The following is a 15,614-nucleotide window of genomic DNA, read 5'->3' as shown; positions in this document are numbered from 1 at the left end:
ATGCAAGCAAACATTCATTGATGAGCACTGGTAGGCTGTATTTGATGGGTGCTTCAGGTGGGGTATAGATGAGCAGGGCAAAGGTGGTGGAGTCAAGTGTGGAGGCGGCAAAATGAGGTTATGCCTAGGGTGTCAAAAATCCTTGCACCAGCACTGCATATACACACACAGCACAAGGCCGTGTCCACACTACGAGACATTTCTTGGGGCTGAAGTTCCTCTGAGCTCCACAAGATGGTGATCTCACCCCTACCCAGACAGGAAGTCTCTATGGAATACAAACAGGAAGTGATGTCAGGTACAGTCATGAAGTTCCATTTGGAAGGCCGTAGAGAGTAGACGTTGCAGGATCTGGCGGCAGAGGAGGTAATATGTAGATTAACCCCTTCAGGGGGATCAGTCGATGATTAATATATCTTGTTTCCAAATCTGGCCATACATGGTTCAGTTTTATTGTTCATCCTGCGGACTGAGGGGAAAAAAAACTAAAGTGATTCCCCCATCTACACATTGGAGGGGGATGGGGGAATCCTCCCCGCTGCACTATTGTATTCTGACAATGGGGGGGCGCTCCTCTGCTCTCAGAATACACAGATCAGTGATGAAGCTATTGGCTGCAGCCGCTGATGGAGTGACTTTTATCCGGCAGTGACCACACATGGATGGAAATGTGACCGATCCCTGCTGAACCCGCTGAATTTTCATGTCTCCATTTCCATGTCTCAGAGAGCAATATTCTCATTTGTCTCTGAGCTCCTTCTTGCTATTCCTCGTCCTGCCTGTTGTTTCCTTGGGTTGATTTTCTGTGTAGTGACCCCGGCTTCATCTCTTGGATGCGCTCGTCTGTTGCTTGTCCTGACCTTTATCCTGATTCCTGGATCTCCCCCTCATCTCTCCTCCATATCCCCCTACACAGCTTTTCTCCACACCTGCAGTGATCCTGGGGGGTGGAAACTTGGCACCAGCACTCAGCAAAATCCATCCCCACCATTAGGAGCTCTGGGGAAAATTGTCTGCTATTTACACTCCGTTCCTCCGCACGTCACCTGATCACATGAGAGCTTACTTTCACACATTCCTGACAGATTTCTGTATGGTAAAGGTCAAAGTTCACTCTTCAGTTTAGTAGAGGAGGGACACACCCAGGAACAATGATTTGGTTTGCATGGCAGCCTCATATAGGAGGCCCCCTAAATGCCCCTTCAAATGTCCCTCCATCCAGAGTCTATATGTCCTATGACATCACATTGACCTCACAGCTCCTCCTCCCAATGTTCATCTGGCTCTTTTCTCTTTTTTTCTGATACTCTTATGATGTGGATGGACCCTTGGTATACTCACTAGCAAATTATGACTGTCCCATGTTCTATGTAATGAAACCAGATTTATTTACAAAACTTTTTAACCTATGGAGTGGGAGGCCCTGTGGAAGTGAATATAACCTCAGTCTGAAGTGGGGCTTTAATAATAGAGACTTCACCGGAGAGGTGAGGAGGATTCTGGGAATATCATTTGATTTTACTATTTGTATTCAGATCGAGTTTTCCACCTGTGAAGTCTGGCGATCATATGACCATCACATTGACTCCACCAAAGAAAAAGAAGATTCTAGAAGTCACCAGAGAGATGATGGAGGAGAGGTGAGGAGGATTCTGGGACATTATCCAGTAACAGACAAGGGATGTGTCTGGATGGTGACTGTATCATTGTGTGTGTCAGGTTCCTATAAGGTGTCAGGATGTCACTGTCTATTTCTCCATGGAGGAGTGGGAGTATTTAGAAGGACACAAGGATCTCTACAAGGACGTCATGATGGACAATCAGCCGCCCCTCACATCACCGGGTAAGAGGAGACTTTATTGTAAAGGAGAGAGCAGTACGGAGGCTCCACCTAGATCCCCCATCATCTGATAAACACATAGAAACAATGTATTCAGTCAGTGTGTGTGTTTCCTACAGATGGATCCAGTAATGGGAACCCACCAGAGAGATGTCCCCGTCCTCTGTATTCCCGGGATTCCACACAGGAAGATCACACCATCCCTCACCATCATCAGGTAGATGATTGTCAATTATTGGTAGATATGATTTATACACAGCATGTTTGTTACAATGAATGTTTTATTATATATTCAGAGTGGAAACCTCGGGGATTATAATATTGTTGTCAAAGAAGAGTTTAAAGAGGAGGATGAGGAGTATGGAGTGATGAAGCAGCTTTCTGAAGTACACAAGGATCTCTACCAGGACATAATGATGGAGCCATCAAACAGCAGAGACCCACCAGGGAGATATCCCCATCCTCTGTATTCCCGTAATTCTACAGAGGAAGATCACACCATCCCTCACTGTTACAAGGTTAGTGGGATGGAACATCTATAACATGGATTCATGGAGAAAATGGGTGGAGTGATGTCACGATATTAAAGCTTTTATTTTACAGATGATATTTCCTCTAATTTTCTTGGTTTAGGGTGAAGATCTGCTAAATATGAAAGTTGAGGTTAAAGAAGAAGAAGAGGAGAGGTATGTGAGGGATGATCAGCAGTCTATGGAGGAGGATGGAATAACGGGGACATTTATAGAGGAGGGCACTCCTACAGAGATCAGCACAGGTGGGTCATTAACACTAAATACATTCCTCCACCCATACTGCTCACTGATTGGTCCAGAGTAGGGCGGGGGCTGGGAGATATCAGCCATTAATCCCCTGGTCACTTTCCTGAGCTGTGTTTCCCATCCTGCATTCCTGTATTTCTCTCGGATAATCTTCCTTCTCTGTGCTGCAGACACAATTTATGTATCTAGACTGGATTTATGGAGATTCTGAGGTTCAGCTGACAGCAAAATGTTGATTTTTCACCATAGGCGTTACTAGACCTATAAAAAAGAGAGTAATGTGGCGCTAACTCGGTACCGAATAAACAGTACTAACTACAATATATAAATCTAAAGTGCAGTATTTAAGGAAATCTTCATAAAAAAGTGCAAAAAAATATACAACATCATCAACATTAAAATCTTTCATAAGTAAATGAAAATAATCTTCAAAAATAAAGTGCAAGATGCACCAAAATGATTGGTGCAAAAATAGTCCAATCAAGGAGCTTCATATAGACAGTTCATGAAATAAAGTGCATGTGCAAAAAGCCAAGAAATCCACTTCATCCAAATATTTTCACCATCCGCTGTGCGCCACTCGTTTGCCCCAGCCTCTCACCTCATACGGAGACCCCTACAGGTTACGTTAAGCCTTTATGTGGATGGAATATTGGATCCATAACGATCGATCAATTTCCAGAGGTATCCAAGACAACGCCAGTATAAGGATACGTTTTCAGGCTCATCAAATGCAGTTTACATGCAACAAAAGAGGGGGCTCCATAGTTTAGTAATCCAATGCAATTTATTTAAAAAAAAGTAGTAATTTACAGTTTAAAATCACTCAGTACAGCTACACAAATGCGACCGGAAGTGATGACACACGGCTCCTCCCTGACACGTTGCTTCACTAAACACGTGACTTCATCAAAGGGTAATCTCCCTTCATTACCCTTTGAAGTCATGTGTTCAGTGACACAAAGTGTCAGCAGGAGTCGGGTGTCGTCACTTCTGGTGTGGCTGCCAATCCTGTGTATAAGCCAATGAGAAGGGAGAGATTCAGGAGAGCCGTTGCTCTTTTGCACATCGCTGGATCGAGATTGGACTCAGGTAAGTATTAGGGGGGCTGGATGTGGGGCTGCATAAAAAAATAGGATTTTTAAAAACGGCTTACCTGTAAAATCCTTTTCTTTGATGTACATCAGGGGACACAGAGCTATAGTAATTACTACGTGGGTTATATCGGACTATCAGGTGCTGGACAATGGCACGCCCTTTAAGGCATGAACTTCCCCCATATAACCCCTCCCACTACCGGGAGTCCTCAGTTTCGTAGCCAAGCAATCAAAGTTTATAAGAAGAAAAAGGAAGGGACCTCTGTGTCCCATGATGTACATCAAAGAAAAGGATTTTACAGGTAAGCTGTTTCAAACATCCTATTTACTTTTCGTACATCAGGGGACACAGAGCCGTAGTAATAACTATGTGGGATGTCCCATAGCAATGGCAACTGAAGGGGGGGGGGGGCACAATAAAAAAGGACTTATACTGCAGCCTGCAGTATGCTGCACCCAAAGGCAGAATCCTCCTGACCCTTAACATCGATTTGATAAAATCTGGTAAATGTATGAACTAAAGACCATGTCACGGCTTTACAGATCTGAGCCGCAGAGGTCTGATGCACCGCCCAGGAGGTACTAATCGCCCTGGTAGAGTGTGGCTTAATATAAAAAGGAGGAATCTTCCTCTTTAAACCATAAGCCTGCACAATGACTTGACAAATCCACTTGGCAATAGTAGATCTAAACGCTGCCTGTCCTCTCCTTGGACCATCTGGCAGAATAAACAAAATATCTGTCTTACGAACTTTGAGCGGTCGCTTTTAAATACACTCTGACTGCTCTTACTACATCAAGGTGTAATGGTTATGCAGTAATTTTCCTCTGTTTGCTTACCTCTCCTCATGTATTTAGACTAAGAGGCCAGCCACTTCACCTGGTGGTTTTTATAACCTCTCCTCTAAGCATGGCTCCACCCCAGGCCCTATTAGGGAACCCTATATTAACCTGTGCACTGCAAGCCAGTGGTGCTGATCAACCATTGTGTATCCAGCTTCCTGTTTCCTGCTTGCCGTGTGCTCTATGTTTGTCTCTGTTACCGACCTTGGCGTGTTCTCAACGATTCTTGTCTGCTTGTGACCTTGACATTTTGGCATGTCCCCGACCATCCTTGTCTGCCTGTGACCCTGAAACTTTGGAGTGTACTCTGTTGTTCCTGTCCGCTAGTTGCTCTGACCTCTGCCTTATCCCCTTACTATCCTTGTCGTTCCAGCCTGCTGCTTCCTTCTCCTGTAGTCTACTATGAGCGTGAGCTGTGAGACCCTAGGGGCCGTGACCTGGAGCCAGACTGCAGCGAAGTCCATCCTCACCACTGGAGGCTCTGGCGAACACCTGCTGGCTTTTAGACTCCGCTCCCTGGAGAATCTATGCTCCAGCTCCCACTGGAATCTGTTAGTGATCCAGTAGACCTGTGTCCTGAATCTCCCTGGGTACAATCCGCAGCAGTCAGTCCTAAGGTCCACTACCTAGCGGTGCACTTCCGACTCCTACGGAGTGCATCTGTCACCTGGTCTCAGGTGACCTGACACAAGGGAATGTAGCAACCTCTCTTCCCTGGATTGAGGCTCTGGGAAGAATGAAGGAAGAACAATAACTTGGTTTAAGTGAAAACCTGTCACTACCTTTGGCAGGAATTCAGGATGAGGGCGTAAAACCACCTTATCCTTATGTATAATCAGATATGGCTCCTTACAAGATAGAGCCGCTAGTTCAGAAACTCTTCTGAATTAATGAATAATTTGTATAGCGCAAAATGCGAACTGAATCGCCTCAAGGCTAGCAGAAGAAATGGAAACAAGAAAGACTATCTTTCTAGTCAACAAAATCAAGGTAATTTCCCGTGCAAAGGCTGCTTTTGTAAAGCTGACAGGACCAAGTCCAAATCCCAAAGATTTAGGGGTGTCTTGATCGGAGGACTGATCCGTGTTACCCCCCTGCACAAAGCTACGCACTAAAGAGAAGCTAAAGGCCGCTGAAAGAACACTAACAAGACCAAGATCTGCCCCTTGATGGTATTCAAGACCACATTCATCTCTAATCCCGTCTGTAGGAAATCAAGGATTCTATCTATAACATATTTCCTGGGGTGTCCCCTGGATCCGCACCAGGCAACATATGCCCTCCAGACTCTATAGTAGATGATCCTGGAAGCTGGCTTCCTGGCATTAATCAAGGTAGATATGACTGAAGGAGACAACCCATGATCCCTTAGGATGTGGGTCTCAGACCGTCAAATTTAGCGTCTGTAAGGTAGGATGGAATACCGGACCCTGCGAGAGAAGGTCCGACCGTAATGGCGGAGTCCAGGGAACTTCTACTGCCATCTTTAATTTTTATGATCTCGGCGAACCAAGGCCTTCTGGGCAACGCTGGGGCCATAAGAATCACCTCCTTTTGCTCCTGCCTGATCCTGTGAAAAAGACGCAGAAGTAGCTGAACTGGAGGAAATGCATAGATCAGAGAAAACTGATCCCATGGGAAGAATAATGCATCTGTTCCGCAAGCTAGCGGATCCCTTGTGATTGACACAAAGTTGTTGACTTTGTTGTTGAATCTGGACGTGAACAGGTCCACGTCCGGAGTACCCCATCTGACATATAGCAAGAAAGATGTAGGGGTGAAGAGACCACTCTCCTGGAAACAATTGTTGTTAGCTCAAGTCGCCTGCCTGCCAATTCTCTATGCCGGGAATGAAAATTGCCGAAAGGCAAGGGACGTTGAGTTCTGCCCAAGAGAGAACATAATTCACCTCTCTCTGGGCTGCACGACTCCTCGTGCCCCCCTGGTGATTGATGTAAGCCACAGCGGTGGAGTTGTCGGACTGAATCCTGACAGGACAGCCCTTCAGTCTGACCGTCCAGGCTCTTTGGCAGAATTTCCAAAATATTGATAGGCAAGGTCCTTTCCAACCTGGACCACTTTCCCTGGACAGAATCCTCTTCCAGAACTGCTCCCCAGACTAAAAAACTGGCATCTGTGGTTACTACCTTCCAGGTGGCAGGTAGAAATGACCTTCCTTTTTGAAGGTTGCTGGCTATCAGCCACCAATTTAGGCTCTGACGTACTTCGGGAGCAAGCTGAATTGGAAAATCTAAGACCTGAACCTTTTTGTTCCAGGCTGACAGGATTGCGCTTTGTAGCAATCTTGAATGAAACTGTGCGTAAGGGACGGCCTCGAAGGAGGCCACCATCTTTCCCAACAGTCTCGTGCACAACCGAATGGAAGGCTTTTTCTTTGCCTTGATGAGATGGATTAGTTCTACAATGGAACTGATTCTCTTTGGAGGTAGAAATACCTTTCCCTGCCTGGTATCTATGATTAGTCCCAGGTACTGTACTCTCCTTGATGGCCTCAAGGAGGATTTTTCTAGGTTGAGAACCCAGCCTAGAGATTCCAGGTAGTTTACCGTTGTCACCAGACTGTGGTCTAACCCGGAACCCGAATGATCTACTAAGAGTAGATCGTCCAAGTAGGCTAGGACCATTATGCCCTGAGCCCTTAATCTGGCTAAAGCAGGAGCCAGAATCTTTGAGAACACTCGAGGAGCTGTGGCTAGACCAAATGGCAGAGCCACAAACTAAAAATGACGGTTTTCTACTTCGAAGCGTAGAAACCTCTGGCAAGCGGGAATTATTGGCACATGAAGATAGGCATCCTTGATATCGATTGAAGCCAAAAATTCCCCTCCTTGGAGGATGGCTACAACCGACCGGATTGACTCCATGCGGAAGGATCGGATGCTCAAGTGCTGATTTAGATCTCTGAGATCTAAAATAGGTCTTACTTCCCCGTTTGGTTTTCGGGACCGTGAAGAGGTTTGAATAAAAACCTGTGCCCTGTTCCTCTAAGGTAATTCTGATATGACTGCCTTGGATAGCAGATGGTCCAGTGCTAGAAGGAGAGCCTTCTTCCTTTCTGGGTTTTTGGGAACACTTGACCCTAGAAACCGGGGAGACGGCAAAACTCGGAACTCTAGTTTGAAACCTACAGAAACTTCACCCATTTGTCCTGACATTGCTCCTGCCAGATCTTTAAAAATTGCAGGAGCCTCCTCCCCCCCCCCCCCCCCCCCCGAGCGAGCGGGGCGTCTCTTCATAAGGAGGCTTTAGTACTCTGCTTTGTGGGCTTTTCTGACCTTGGTGTTGTCCCTGGGGTTTTCCCCTTGAACCTGACGGCTGAGGCAGTCGAGACTGCCTAGAGGCTGATGTCCCTGGTACAGGAGAAGAGGCCCGCTTAAATGAGAAATGTCTAAATTTCTTCTTTACTGGCAACAGAGAGCTTTTGCAATTGGAAATCCCCTGTAGGTATTTATCCAAATCTTCTCCAAATAGCTGTTCACCATGAAAAGGGAAACTGGCTAGGAGCTTCTTGCATGGTGCTTCGGCTGACCAACTCTTCAGCCAAAGGATTCTGCGAGAATGCACTAGTCCCAACATCAGATGTAAAATCTGAATGGACGCATCTCTCATAGCATCTACTGTGAAACACAGTGCGTCTGCTAAATCGGCGTACTGCTGAACCTGTTGAACAGGTAAAAACTTAAGCATCTCCTCAAATTGTTCCTTAAAGTGGTTGTAAACCCTTACAAACCACTTTGACCTACAGGTAAGCCTAGATTAAGGCTTACCTGTAGGTCCAATCAATATCTTCTAAACCTATATGGTTTAGGAGATATTTGCCCGAAAACGGGCACCGCTGTCTATGGCGCATGTGCCATAGACAGCGGCACGCAGGCGCACTGAGCGCGGCATTCTCAGCGACGGAGCTGCCGCGCGTGTCGGCTCCCGTGCGCAAGCACGGGAGTGACGTCATCGCGGCTTCGCCGAATGACAGCGGCAGAGCTGCGAGACCCCACCAACAAGATGGATGCGGCGGACTAGAGGGGACAGCGGCGACTTTGCTGGCTCCTGTGTCAGGTAAGTGACACATAATGGGCTACTATGCGATGCATAGTAGTCCATTATGCTTTGCCTTTGCAGGGAATGAAAGAGGAAGTAAACTCATCAGGGTTTACTTCCTCTTTAATGGCCTGGGATACACCCATTGCGGCCAGAACCGGCTGCACTGCTGAACCTGCTAAAGCCATCTGGTTCTTAGAAAGGTACTCCGGCTTCTTATCTGCTGAATCCCTTAACATGAGCGCATTATCAACTGGACATGTGAGGTTCTTATTTACAGAGGTAATCGCAGCATCAACCGTTGGAAACCCCCCATTTCTTGCAGAAATCCTCTTCCATAGGATACAGTTTGGAGAATCTCTTAGGAGGATAAAACTGTTTATCCGGATGTTCCCACTTTGCATACATAAGCTTTCTAAGCCACGCATGGATAGGAAAGGCATCTCCAGCCGGAGGAGGTTTTAATGATCCTAACTTAGAGATGGGATCATCAGAAGCCTGCGCTGCAGGTAGCAAAAAAGTTGAGCGAACCAACTTAGTGAGAGCGTGCACAAGCAAGCTCTCTTGCGGTGATACTCCTTTCGTGTTAGGATCCTCAGAAGAGGATAAGCCAGTATCTTCCACATCTCTAGGAAGATCTGCCTGATCCCCGGCATCCTGAAACTCCAGAGGAGGATCTTGAGCACTTTTTGGGGATCTACTGCGTTTAACCCTGCTCTGAAGCAATAAAATCGCATCAAGCTTATTCTCTAAACCAGCAATGGTAGAAGACAACACTTTGCGTGTGACATACTCAGGGGCTGAAGCGTCTTGAGCGACTGCAATAACAGCTTCCCCCGACGGCTCAACCTGACCGGCCGCAACACTCTCAGAGGAGGATGACATTCTTTTGGACAGGGTCTTAGTTTGTTGTACCCCCTTGCCACTCATAGCTTACAATACAAAGCAGAGGCACTACCAGCAAAAGAATGTAACACTTGCTAGGCTATAGTACAGTACAATAACTGCTATTAGTCCTAGCTATACAGTACAATGTTGTCAAAAGGGAAATGCCTGTGTCACCAAACCTGACCAGCAACCACTCTGCTCTGTCCCTCCACTGCCAGGCAGCAGCTTCTCTTGCACAGCTTAAAATACTTCCTACACGTGTGGCCGGTGTCTGACGCTATTTAGCCACGCCCCCCGTGTGGAAACGCCCCCGCGTGGAAACGCCCCCTTACCTTTTCAAACAGGGAAGTCGAATGTCCCGCGTGAGTGCCGGCATTATGGCGGGGGGGGGGGGGTAAATCCTCCGCTCAGCGAGCGTCAACGGCTTTTAAACAAAAAGGGTCAGCTGGCATTCAACATTCAAACAGACCAAAATCGCCAATCTGGGGACCCAGGAAGTGATCAGACCCCCCTTTCTCTTACCTGAGGTTCTGAGCTGGCTTAGACGGAGAGGATAGTGGAGCTTCTGCTTTTTCCAGTATCGGGAACGGTGAGTGCTCAATACAGCCTCCAGTGGTAACACATAGACATGAGATAACAACACAATACATGGAAGAAGAGATTCCTGAGAAAATCTCCTCTACCTTTCCTCGCAGCAGGGTTTATCAGAGATAAAAAAAAACAATCTTCGCCCTTCACGGTAGGCTCCGAGACCTTGAAAGGAAATCTCCAGGAACCGGGGAACACTCAGGTTGAGCCACAATCCTGGACCTGCGAGAAGACCCTGCCAGTAAACTTTTATTGGCCTCACTACCAAAAAGTACTTGATCCCAGGGCCCAGCTCTTAAAGCATTCGCAAGCAAAACCTCGCGTCTTCGGCTGACGAGGCCTGGGTACCATTCATTTAGTCCATTATGGAGACATCAGAACAGATCCGGTCAGGATGGCTGGCTCGCATCAAAGGATTACTGCTTGTGGAGCTCAGCACACACATCCTTACATGTGCCCAACACCTTAGACACTGGCGAAAATACTGAGGACTCACAGTAGTGGGAGGGGTTATATGGGGGAAGTTCATGCCTTAAGGGGCGTGCCAGTGTCCAGCACCTGATACGCCGATATAACCCACGTAGTAATTACTACGGCTCTGTGTCCCCTGATGTAAGAAAAATGTTTTATTTTACTTTCGTGCATTCTTCAGCCTTTAGAGCCAGTTTAAGATACAACAGATTGCTGCACAACATTGTGCTCACCCCTGAGGTGGGCAAGTTGGTCTTGCCCCAGGTTCTTTTCCTAAGCTAGCTCAGCGCCACCCAGGCATACAGCCACTCTTCTGGAAAGCGGAAAGATAGCGCTTGACCCGCAGGGTTATATTACTGTTTTTTTTTTGTTTTGTTTTTATCTTAAGGTATTGATGTTGGTGTAAATGATCTGGTTCCTGGGCAAGCGGCTTCTACACCCCAGAGGATCTCTGTTCTCCTTGGCTTGTAGTGTAATATAACAAGAATTGAAGGGCCACACCACTACTAAGAGGTCCAGATGTAACTTCAGTCCATTAAAAGTCAGGGGTACAATTCAAAAAAAGTAGCCTACAGATTTTAGGGGTCCAATCCCCATCTTCATCAGGGCTTGACTGGCAACAATGTGGACAAAATCCCATGAATTCTCCAGACCACATTCTCAATCAGTTCTAGCAAGGTTCAGTATAATAGCCCCTCCCCCAGCTTCAGCATAGCTGGGACCTCCGTGAGCACATGTAGAACTACAGCTGGATTGAACAGAAGAGCAGTAGCCATTCAGGCTGGGAACTTCTTCTGGCCCCAGACTATTTATGCACTCCTTAGCCACCTACTTGGCATCCTCTTCCAGGGATTGACTGAGATCTCATAAATATTCAGGCTGTCGATTAGCCTCTTCCAGCCCGCTACATTCTAGAATCCTCCAGAAGGCAGGGGAAGCAGTTAAACCTGCAGCCAGAGAAGCCTATACACTCCAAAGCAATCACATACTGCTTCACTGATTACAGGGGAGCCAAAAAGAACTAGATGTACCTAGCCTGTCTTTATCTAGGAGGGTGTCGCACACAATATCATTTATATTACATACTCCTGACCCCTGCACTATATACTTCATGTTGTGCATTGCATACTCCTGATCCCTGCACTTTATACTCTATGTTGTACGTGACAGACTCCTGATCCCTGCACTATATACTCAACGTTGTGTATTATATACTCCCGACCCCTGAACTATACACTGTACTCTATGTTGTACATTACATCATTCTGATACTATATAGTCCTATCTGCTGTATCCTATACAATATGTTGTATATTACAACATATTGTACATATTGTACTATTGTCCCTGCACTATGTACAATATTCTGTTGTACATTAAAAACTCATTAACCCATACCATATATACTCTATGTTTAAAAAACAACAAAGGATTCACCCTGGGACTTTAAATGAAGTGGGTACTGTTTCCGCCAGTAAACATAACAGTAGTAAATATAGTATATGGTTTATTCAAATACAATTGTTTACACGGATAAATAACACCAACGGTTGCCAATTAAAAAAAAAAAATACATAAACAAGGAGTATTGGTACACAAATGTAGAAGTAGTACATGGTACACGGGCATCATACTACCCGACTAGTTTTGTGAGATCCAGCTCGCTCTTCAGGGGTGGATGTGTGTAACAATGTACCTAGGATGAACAAAAATATATATGTTTGGCAATATAGCACAGTATTATTTATAAAGGCACAGGGTAGGAGGGGTTGTAGGCCCCCCCAAACTTACCACTGAGCTTGGCCATGGCTCCAGGTGTGCGGTCTCGAGACGGCGGCAGCAGATGCCTCCCCAGGGAGCTGAGGGGGCAGAATCAAATGGGACCCCACCCAGGGCCAAACGGAGAGCAGGCATGGCAAAGGTGTAGTGATGTATCCCTAGGGTCCTCGTTGGTCGATTAAAAAGTATAGGCTGTGAACATAAGTATGTTTGTCAGGCATCTAAAGTAGTAGAGTAAAATCAATAGATATTGGTATAAAGATATGTATTTATACCAATATCTATTGATTTTACTCTACTACTTTAGATGCCTGACAAACATACTTATGTTCACAGCCTATACTTTTTAATCGACCAACAAGGACCCTAGGGATACATCACTACACCTTTGCCATGCCTGCTCTCCGTTTGGCCCGTGTTGGGGTCCCATTTGATTCTGCCCCCTCAGCTCCCTGGGGAGGCATCTGCTGCTGCCGTCTCGAGGCCGCACACCTGGAGCCATGGCCAAGCTCAGTGGTAAGTATGGGGGGGCCTACAACCCCTCCTACCCTGTGCCTTTATAACTAATACTGTGCTATATTGCCAAACATATATATTTTTGTTCATCCTAGGTACATTGTTACACACATCCACCCCTGAAGAGCGAGCTGGATCTCACAAAACTAGTCGGGTAGTATGATGCCCGTGTACCATGTACTACTTCTACATTTGTGTACCAATACTCCTTGTTTATGTATTTTTTTTAATTGGCAACCGTTGGTGTTATTTATCCGTGTAAACAATTGTATTTGAATAAACCATATACTATATTTACTACTGTTATGTTTACTGGCGGAAACAGTACCCACTTCATTTAAAGTCCCAGGGCGAATCCTTTGTTGTTTTTTTATATGTTACAGGGATGGAAGTGTGTCACTGGGGACACCAGACCTTTTCCTTTTTCTCTATATACTCTATGTTGTGCATTAGATACTTCTGACCCCTGCCCTATATACTCTGTTGTAAATCACATACTCCTGAGCCCTACACTATTTATTCTATGTTGAACATTACATACCCCTGACCCCTGTACTATATACTATGTTGTACATTACATTCTGATACTATATAGTCCTATCTGCTGTATCCTATACAATATTTTGTATATTACATAGTCCCGATCCCTGCACTATATACGATATTCTGTTGTACATTAAAAACTCATGCCATATATACTCTATGTTGTACATTAGATACTTCTGACCCCTGCCCTATATACTCTGTTGTAATTTAGATACTCCCTGAGCCCTGCACTATATACTCTGTTGTAATTTAGATACTCCTGAGCCCTGCACTATATACTCTGTGTTGTACATTACATACTCCTGACCCCTGCACTATATACTCTGTTGTACATTATATACTCCTTTTCATTTCTATTTTAGTAGATGGACGGGAGATGAGGAAAACCTCAGAGGATTGTCTCACTTTGTCTCCAGACTGTAAAGTAGAAGATGAGGACATCACACAGTATAGTCCAGGAGAAAACCCGACTACCTCAAATGTCCATCCGGCACCACACAGTGTAGATGGACCATCGTATTCCTCTTATCCTGAGGAACCTCAGACTGTGAGGGACGGTGCCGTCCTTCCAACAGAGAAGCGGTTTTCATGTACTGAGTGCGGGAAGTGTTTCCATTTTAAATTCAATCTTGATGAGCATAAAAGATCTCACGCGGGTGAGAAGTCCCATTCCTGTTCCGAGTGCGGGAAATGTTTTTTAAAAAAGTACCATCTTTCCCTACATCAGAGATCTCACACAGAAAAAAAGACAGGAGAACAGCCGTATTCTTGTTCTGAGTGCGGTAAATGTTTTTCTGCAAAGTTCAATCTTTACAGACATCTAAAAGTGCATGGGAGTGAGAAGACATATTCTTGTCCTGAGTGTGGGAAAAGTTTCCCACAAAAATTACAACTTGTCACACATCAGATGTCACATACAGGTGAAAATCCATATTCCTGTCCTGAGTGCGGGAAATGTTTTTCAGGCAAGTCCAATCTTTCTAGACATCAGAGATTGCATACAGGTGAAAAACCGTATTCCTGTTCTGAATGCGGGAAATGTTTTGCAATAAAATCAGGACTTGTCACACATCAGCGGTATCACACGGGGGAGAAGCCATTCTTCTGTCCTGAGTGTGGTAAATGTTTTTCATTGAAGTCTCATCTTAGCAAACATCAGAGATCTCACACAGGGGAAAAGCCGTATTCTTGTCCTGAGTGCGGGAAATGCTTTTCAGATAAGTCCAGCCTTAATAATCATCAGAGATTGCACACAGGTGAGAAGCCATATTGCTGTTCTGAGTGCGGGAAATGTTTTGTACAAAGATCAGAACTTGTCACGCATCAAATGTGTCACTCGGGGCAAAAGCCATATTCCTGTTCTGAGTGCGGGAAAAGTTTTGTACGAAAATCGCTACTTCTCACACATCTGAGGTCTCACACAGGGGAGAAGCCGTATTCCTGTCCTGAGTGCGGGAAATGTTTTTCACAGAAGTCTAATCTTTACAAACATCAGAGATCTCACACGGGGGAGAAGCCACTTCCCTGTCCCAAGTGAGGGAATTGTTCCTCACTGAAGTCCTGTCTTCCTGTACATCAGGGATCCCACACAACCCTCGAGATGTATTAGTGTCTTGACTGCGGGAAATGTCTTTTGTATGATTTTTTCTGGATATCACAGCTCCCGTGTGGGGAAGAAGCATATAAAAGCAAATAAAAAGGGAGTCATTACCTTTCCATTGGCTAAGTACATTTTGTGGTATAGAGAATTAATGGTCTATTATGAAAAATAAAAAAAAATAGTTGATCGAATATGACACCTGTTTGACCAGCCATGACATTTAACTCAGTGATTTTCTATGATCACTGGCTCCATCTAGTGTCCATAATTCTGTATTGTGTTATTTTCACAGATGGAGGTATTTCAGGAAAAAACATACCTCATTATGGCCACTAGATGGAGCTGTCGATCATAGGAAATCAGTGTGTTAATTAAAAAATGTCCAGAATTTATTACAGCTGGGTAAGTGTTCGTCACACTTGTCCAACAAATATTCTATATATTGACCCCTTGGATTCTGCTATCAGGCATGGCTTCATACAAATGCTGAGCTAGTATACCCATGCACTTATGAGTACAGTAGACATTGAAGAACATATATTATTTAAACCAACCAGTGTTTCAAAAAGGAAATCCTGAATTTGACCATTAATGCAATCAACATTTTG

General features: G+C 45.2%; 1 protein-coding gene across 2 annotated transcripts; it reads left to right on the top strand.

The window, feature by feature from the left end:
- The first annotated feature begins 290 nt into the window (after positions 1 to 290).
- Positions 291 to 15,122, top strand: LOC143989464 (uncharacterized). 2 transcript variants are annotated; one of them, XM_077489595.1, is made up of 7 exons: positions 291 to 366; positions 1,536 to 1,640; positions 1,720 to 1,843; positions 1,960 to 2,057; positions 2,137 to 2,358; positions 2,474 to 2,615; positions 13,769 to 15,122. In XM_077489595.1, the coding sequence occupies exons 3-7, from the start codon at positions 1,759 to 1,761 to the stop codon at positions 14,941 to 14,943; spliced, it is 1,722 nt and encodes a 573-aa protein (XP_077345721.1). In that variant the 5' UTR covers positions 291 to 366; positions 1,536 to 1,640; positions 1,720 to 1,758; the 3' UTR covers positions 14,944 to 15,122. The 2 variants fall into 2 exon arrangements, with proteins under 2 accessions (XP_077345721.1, XP_077345722.1); XM_077489596.1 differs by lacking the exon at positions 1,536 to 1,640 and having other exon boundaries at positions 300 to 366.
- Positions 15,123 to 15,614: the final 492 nt, after the last annotated feature.

This window comes from Lithobates pipiens, unplaced genomic scaffold (assembly GCF_037356315.1).
Source record: "Lithobates pipiens isolate NorthernLeopardFrog02 unplaced genomic scaffold, aLitPip1_a1.2 Scaffold_18, whole genome shotgun sequence".
NCBI lineage: Eukaryota > Metazoa > Chordata > Amphibia > Anura > Ranidae > Lithobates > Lithobates pipiens.
The sequence above is the reverse complement of the archived record's forward strand: the minus strand, read 5'-3'. Positions and strand labels throughout refer to the sequence as shown.